This window comes from Merops nubicus, unplaced genomic scaffold, assembly GCF_000691845.1.
Source record: "Merops nubicus isolate BGI_N331 unplaced genomic scaffold, ASM69184v1 scaffold45584, whole genome shotgun sequence".
Lineage (NCBI taxonomy): Eukaryota > Metazoa > Chordata > Aves > Coraciiformes > Meropidae > Merops > Merops nubicus.
The window spans coordinates 1-7,698 of NW_008605739.1; the positions used below are offsets into that span (position 1 = coordinate 1).

General features: G+C 57.3%; 1 protein-coding gene across 1 annotated transcript; it reads right to left on the reverse strand.

Moving 5' to 3' along the window:
- Nucleotides 1–17: 17 nt before the first annotated feature.
- Nucleotides 18–5,441, reverse strand: PTPN9 (protein tyrosine phosphatase, non-receptor type 9; the record flags this gene model as incomplete). The annotated part of the gene is made up of 11 exons (XM_008939416.1): nt 18–225; nt 329–479; nt 731–809; nt 1,305–1,374; nt 1,483–1,576; nt 1,907–2,235; nt 2,950–3,060; nt 3,695–3,800; nt 4,499–4,623; nt 4,711–4,800; nt 5,298–5,441. Coding segments are annotated over 11 exons (1,507 nt in total), but the record flags the coding sequence as incomplete, so codon positions are not given.
- Nucleotides 5,442–7,698: the final 2,257 nt, after the last annotated feature.

Sequence of the window (7,698 nt, forward strand, 5' to 3'; positions counted from 1 at the left end):
CAGGGTTACCCTGGTACCTGTCCTGCCGATGCCTGCACTGCAGTGCACCACGATCGGGGGTCCCCCAGGGTGACCTTTGAAGCGAGGTCCCAGGGCGCTGACTGCCACCCTCTGCTGCTGCTTGACGGCCCCCAAAAAGTCAATGAGGGTGGCCGCAGAGGAGGGGACACCGTAGTCTGGCCAGCTCAGGTACTGGAAATGGGACACCAGCCGCCGCTCCCTGGTCTGCGGAGAAACAGGGGGGTTAGACCCTCTCCCCACCTCTGCCCCTGACCATGGGGGACCTCCAGGACCTGCCAGCCCCCTCCAGACAGCTGTGGCCACGCACCTCTGAGCTGTGGATCTCCAGGATTGTTTTCTTGTAATGGTTGAGGTTCTCCACACCCAGGTTGGTGATGGTCAGGGCCCCAAAACACACCTGGAAATCCTTCTCCAGGGGCCAGTACTGGCCGCACTTTCTCCTGCCTCCCTCCTCCAGCCTGGGAGCAGGAGAAGGAAAAGCTGTTCATGCCCTCCTCCCCCTGCTTGGGAGATATCCCATGCTACTTGGTCTTGGCCACTTGGGGACCCCACAAGGACCAAACAGTCCATCCCTGTTGTTGTGTCCCCACCCTCCGGGGCTCTGGCTGGTGCCAGGGTCACCACTGAGGGCACAGTGCTGCTCATCCAACAGCAAAAATGCTCATTTTGCAAAGACAAACAGGGCTGTGCACCCTCCAGGAGGACTCACCGGGTTGTCATCACGATCACCAGGACGTTTTGCTCCCACACCATGCGCCAGAAGTCACCATAAGTGTTTTCCAGAGGCCCTGTGGGGACAGACCCACTTGTCAGCCCAAAACCTGATGGATTTGGGCAAGCCTCTTCAGCCTAGCAGCCTCTACCAGCACCCCTCACACTCCATAGGGGACCACGGCCCCTTCCCACAGGGACTGACCCTCTTGTGGATCCACCAGCCCTGGCTGGAGCTGCAAATCATTGGCCCACCACTAAATCCCTATGGCTCAGCACTGATGGCCCCACTCTTGCTCCCTGCTGCTTCACTCCTGGGCAAAGCCAGGGGCTGCTCAACCCAGCACCCGTTTTGTGGGAGGTGACTGAAAGAGGACGGACCCACTGGCTCTCTCCTAGCTAGGGAATGGGAGGGGAGTAGATACGCCCAGAGACGAGTAAACAACCCCAGAGAGCAGAGGGACTTGCTCCTGCTCCCAGGATGTCCCCCACCGTGGCCAGTGGCCAATACTTGGCAGGGAAGCAAAGCCCACACATGCATCAGGAGCAAAATAAAGTGGCTCAGGCTATACCCTGAGTCCCGATGTAAGCGTTCCTCTGCTTGTAGCCATCCATGAAGCTCGCGTTGATGTAGTCGGTCAGCTGAGGAGGGGAAAAGCAGGCACGGCATGAGCCCTCTGGAGCCCCGCGGCCGGGACGGCTGCGTCGGCTTCACGTGGGACCCCAAGTTTCTATCCCGGCCTGGCTCACCTCTGGGCGGCTGTACGGCTTGGCCAGCTTGACACGGGTTTGGTCCAGGCAGGGCACATCCCCGTACCGGTTCTTCTCCTGGTTGTAGGGTGCCCTGGGAGGGAGGGAGAGGGACACAGGGATGTTTTCCCGGCAAGGAAGGAAAAGGCAGCGTCTCCGCACAAGCCTCCGGCAGTCATAGCCTGGGCTCTGCTGCCATCACCTGGCCGAAGCCGCGGGAAGCAGAGTCCCAGCCACGTCCTGGTCCCTGCTGTCCCCTGCTCGGCTCCAGGGAGCAGCAAAGGGGACTCGCAGCCTCGCTAGGCCTAACCCAGAGCACCACACCCCAAACAGGCAGCGGAAGCATGGGGGGGCGGCACCCAGATTTTTGGGAGCGAGAGACACCCACACTCGCCCACACCCAGTTCCTTCTCCCTGGACTCACAAAGAGCAGACAAAGGTGCCGGCCGGGCTCCTGCGCCGAATATCTTCGTACTCTTCGTAAATCCCCCGTTTCTGCTTGTGGCTGACATGATCCAGCAGCTCCTGGAGGGTGATGGACTTGGGCCCGGGGACATGGACGGAGCCGTTATCTTTGGGGGCCACCAGTGGCACCAAGATGAGCTCGTCCAGCGGGTCAGGGTGCCCGTTCTGCTGGGGCAGGAACCGGCAGTTCCAGCTCAGAGGGTCCAGTTTGAGGGACCCTCCAAGATATTCAGGGAGGCATTCCCGGGGCAGGTGCTCCTTCAGCTCTGACATTTTCACCATCTGCACCTGCGTGAGGAAGAAGAGGGATGAGGGTGACTCCAAGAAGAATGGAGAGTTTGCTGGGGATGGGGACAGAGGTGCCAACAGTGTGGCACAGTCCCAGGGGAGCCTGGAGGTTTCACCCAACAGCATCGAGGTCTTCCCCCTTCCTCCCCTGCCCTGGGAGGGCACCCAAGGGAGCACCAGCTGTGGGGCTGGGGCTGGGCCCTCTATGAGTCCACATGAGACCCAGCTCCCAACGTGCAAGCCGTTCCAAGCTCCTAACAAAAGCAGAGGGGCAAAGTCCAGCCCAGGGAGACATCAGGCTGGAAAAGGGCTCTACCAGCAACACCACTGGTGCTGAGGATACTCATTTAGGTACTTTTGGCTTTGCTAGACAGGGCCTGAGCATAGGTATTTAAGCCTCGCTTTTCTGCCGTGAGCTCAGCAGCCATTTCTTTTCCCTGTAATCGTTCACCATTGCCTCCACTTGCCGCTGCTGGCAGCCTCACCACAGAGGAAGAAATCAAAGGCAGTTTCAAAAGGGGTTCAAGATATTTGCTGAAAATACCAAAATGGGTTGTCCCCTACGAAATGGGCTCCGTCTGCCACGGATTTGGGCTCAGCAGCTCCCAGTGGATGGGGCTGAGGGGTACAAGCTCCTTATACCACCCTATCCCAAAGGGAAACCTCAGCCCTCCCCACCGAGGGTCCCGTGCTGGGGGCAGGCCCCGTGCTCACCCGTTCCCGCAGCTTCTCCTTCAGCAGCAGACTGATGATGGAGTAGGGCACGCGAAACCACATGGGCGCTCCCACGATGAAAACCTTCTTGAGCCGAGCCGGGAAGGCACCCTGTGAGCAGGAACAGGTCAGACCCACGCCACTGGCCCCACTTCTGCTCTCTGCCAGTGGGAGGGGACACGTCCCTGCAGAGGTGACAGCCAGCAAAGGGACCCCAAGATGCTAATGCCTCATGCAAAGCGTAGCTCACACAGAGCCAAGCTTATTTTTATGCTCCGATATGGAAACAAATTATTTCCTTGGAACTAGGGAGGCAGAGGGTTTGGCTCCACAGGGCAGAGGTGAAGCCTGGGAGCTGGGACTTGTGCAGAGAACACACCCTGGCCAACATCTACTGTTATTTCTTCTTCCCAGAGAAGGGAGGAGGCACGAAATGCCAGCATGATTAAAAAATAATTTGCATCTGTTTTCCCAAAAGTGCTGGCAGCAGCTGTGAGAGGAATCCGGCATGGGGACAGCTGATCCTCTCCCACCCGTGGCACACCACGGCCCCATCTGGGCCAGCCTGGCAGGCCCCCAACGCCTTCCTGGGGTCCCGCGGGGCTGGAGTTGATGCTCCTTAGCCGAGATGTGGTCAGCATGTTCTCATGTAAAAATTCAAGCCAAAACCCACAGGACTTCACATACACAGTAAGCGAATGGCCCACGCACCACCCCTGGACACCAGATCACCTCCAGCTGTTACCTTCAGCAAGTTGAGGATCTTCTTGCTGAGGTCCAGCTCGAAGTTAGTGTACTGTGAACCTGCCATGTCATAGATGAACACCAGACCGTTCCTCTGCGTTTCAAAGCTGAGAGAGGGGAAAGAGCAATGTCAACTCCGCAGCACGCGACTGCTTGGCTCCTGCCTGAGCCAGTCTGCCCCCCACTAACCTCATCTTCAGCTTGCTGACCCAAACAAATCCCTTTCTGTGTTTCCATAAGGACTTGTGGACCTAAAGCTCGCTTCTGCATTTCCCAGCTGCTCGACCACCTCTTCCTACAACCCTAATTTAAGCCTGGCCCATGTCTTAAGCCTGTCTCAGCTGCATCACTCATGACGGTTAAGTCTGAGAACAGAAAGAGTCCAGCAGGATAAATGGGATGTCCTGGCTTTATATTTTTGGCAGGGCTCACGTTACATCTCGCTGGCAGCAGGGCTGCCTCCTCCCCAGCCAAAGCCTACTGGGCTTTGCAATGCTGAAACCTGGATGTGGGCAAGAAAAGGCTGAAAAAAACCTGGGCTGGGGGGATTTTGTTCCAACTCCACGGGGATGATCAGCTTGAGCTCAAGCCAGGGGATGACAGGGAATTTCAAGCCACAGAGAGCTGTGACCACCTTCAGGAATTCATATTCACAGCAGAGAAGCCACAGTTTTTTTCTGGCAAAGCCTTCCAGAGGGATTTCCTCAAAATCTCGGCAAGCAGCAGCAACTCCCCTCACCCCGAGCGGGGAAGGGGCTCCCCAGGGTCCTGGTAAGCCACAGCACCTCGGCGGAGGCAAGCTCACCTCTCCACTGCTCGGTCCAGCAGGTAGAAGAGCGCCTGGAGCACCACGTGCTGCACGCTCTTGCTGGGGTGGTGCAGCTTGGCCGTGAAGAGGGCAATGGAGGCTCCTGAGGGGTCCCGCACGCTCTGGTGAGGAAAGAGGGTCAGGCTCCCACAGCACCCAGGGATGAGCTGCCCGTGCAGGGTAACTCAGAGGGGGGATACCCCACCTACCAGAATGGTGAACTTGCCACTGAGCAGCTCCGAGCGCAGCGGCTCCTCGTGCGGCTTCAGCTTCACGATACCCTCCTTCAGTCGCGTCTCCTGCGGGCAGGGAGCTGGCGTGATGGCCAGCACGGGCACCCCAGCCCTCCAGCCACTATCACATCCCCGGGGGGGGGAAGGGGAGGCACCCAGCCCCTCAAGGGAAGCCCCAGCGGGGAAACATCTGCACCATGGCCCCATTTTCCGGCAAGGGATTGCAGCCAGCTGCAGGATGGGGAGGAACAGCTTCGCATAACCAGGATGGGAAATATATGCATATATATTCTGTATATACAGATATGCTCCGTGGGCTAGCTGGGAGGGCATCCTGCGAGCGCGAGCACTGCTCTCAGCCTATATATGGAGGGGACTTGTATAGGTGAGATATCTGTGGTGACTCACTTTGGCTGAAAAAGGATTTTCCAGACACATAAAACTCAGAGTGGGAGAAAGGAAAAAAAAAAAAAAAAAGCAGGGGAAGGGTGGTCCTTGGGACCAGACATCTCTCACAGAGCAGGAAACCCTCAGCTGTGGGGAACGTGGCCCCGCTCACTTACCCGATAGGAGTGGAAGAGCTCGATGGCCCGCAGGACGTCGAACTTGCGGGCCATGAGGAACTTGACAGCCACGTTCCAGGAGAGCGGGGACACATTGTACTGACCCGTCCACTTGTTGATCTCCTCCAGGAACTGCTTGGTAGCCTGTGGGAGAGATGAGGAGTGTGCGGTGAGATGGCGTGGGAGGAGGAGGAGCAGAGCCCGAGGAGCATCCCTAGTCATGGTGAGAGCTACACAGTCCTTGGTGCATGGGCAGGGGCCAAGCATGACTCGGCACACCCAGCAGCTCTCCGGGGTAAAGCGGGGAGCTCTATGGCAGGGAGAGGGAAGCAAAAGGATTTTAGTGGTGACAAACTCCTGTTCAGACGCAGCAGCCCTGGCTCAGCGGGAACCCACCAGCTGGCAGCAGCCTCTGGAAGCTGCAGCTCTGCCATGGAGCTGCGAACCCAGCCGTGTGAACACGGCAACGAGCATCGAGGGATAGCGCTTCCCTGTGCTACAGCACGTGGACCAGCTCTCCCAGTAAGGCCAGTTTCAGGCAGCTGCAGAAGACCAGGCAAGAAGGCTTGGGAGGGTCCGAGGTTGCTCCCACAGCCCACGGTCCTGTAACACACCAGGGCTGTCCCACATGAGTATGTTCTCCTCCCAAAACACCCCAAACCGTGAGAAACAGAGGAAGAAAATTTTCCAAACCTCACGCTAACGCAGCAGAGTCGTAAAACCCAACCTGCAACCTCCTGGCGGCCTTAAAAACCCCAAAGGTGAGCAAAATAACCCCAAAATGTATTATTTTTTACAAGCTGTGTTTGCAAGGTAAGCTTGGGGTTTCTGAACATACGTGCTAATGGTCCCACCCAGGCACACCCCAAAACAGAGCAGTTTCCATCCTCACAAGAGCAGAGGATGGCGATTAGGGCATGAGGAGGAGGAGGGATCGCAAGTGCTGAAGGCTGGCTCCTGGAGCAGGGAGCGAAGGCAGTCGGCCGTGTTGGATGTTATGAAGTTACTGGGAGCTATTCAATCCAGAAAAGCTCATCAGCATTAACGACTTCCGACGGGAGGAAGCAAAGGGCTGGGGTTTATCGGCGGCACGAGGCTCAGCGGGAACTGCAAGGCTCCCTCGTGGGATGAGCAGCACAAGCCCAGCTCATCTGAGGGGTCAACCCCACACGCATGGCACTGCAGTAAGTGTTTTTGGAAGGGGTACCAGCTCATCCAGCTGATGAGGGGCCAGCCCAGACCCCAGCATCACAGCCAGAAGCTTCCTGACACAGTACTGGAGCCCCACAGAGCCGCCGGGTGAGCACCAGCCGGGAGGGAACTTGCGGAATTGGCCTGGGTCTGCTGCCAACAGTGCTGGGAGGAATCGGAGAGCAGATTCCAACAGCACATCTCCAAGCCCTCACAAAAATCCCCTTCAAGCATCACAAGCCCTCTTGACAGTCTCTGGATTGCAGCAGGCAAAGAGGGGAAGCAAAGGAGCCAGGGCGTTGTACACCTCCCTGTCCCACATTCCCACCTCCCAGCCAGCAGCTGGTGGGAGCTGAGATGCTCTTTTCCCAGCACGTGCAGGACAGCACCATGATGGGGGCAAGTGCCAGGCACGCTCCCACTGCCCTCAGATGGAGACTAGAGCCAATAACACAGCTCAAAATGGGAAGGATTTCCCCGAGGTGATGGGAAGGATGCCCCAATATGATGGTAAAGATGCCCCAAGGGGCACAGTGGCAGCGGGGAGAGAATGTAACACACAGTTCAGGTCTCTTTCTTCAACATCTAATGCGTCACACTTCACGTGATCCCACTTCCAGCATCCACAACGAGGGCTGACTGTTTTTTTGCAAAGGGGAAAGACCCAGGAGAATAACCTGGCACACTGGCTGGTGGAGCCCAGCCACGGCTCTTGCTGCAAACCAAGCCTCCTCGCCAGAGCAGGGTCTTCTAAAAACCTCTTTGCTGGAAGCTTTGTAAAGTGTTGGCTTTGCAGGGTGGCTCAGCCATGAATTCCAGCTTTTCCCTGCTTCCTCCAGGAGAAAAAAAAAAATCCTAAACTTACCAGTGCCAACACTCAACCGAGCCAGGAGTTACGGAGCCTCAGCTTGGTACCAGCCATAGCTCTACCCCATCTGCACACTCCACCAGGTCTCATAACCATTTCTTGCCTGGATCCTACATGGATTTATACCAGCGTCGAGCCCAGTATGGCAGGGATCACTCCAGGCACTGAAAACGGAGCCTGTGGTCCAGAACTGCAGCAAGAAGCCCCATTTCGGCGAGCGACGGCAGCGCTCCCAGCAAAATTGTCCATGGCCAGGCATTTTGAACAATGCCAGTCTTTGGAACGCTGGTGTCATCAAAGTCCTGGTTTCACTGCGCCAGGGCAGGGTGGTGACCAAGCCAC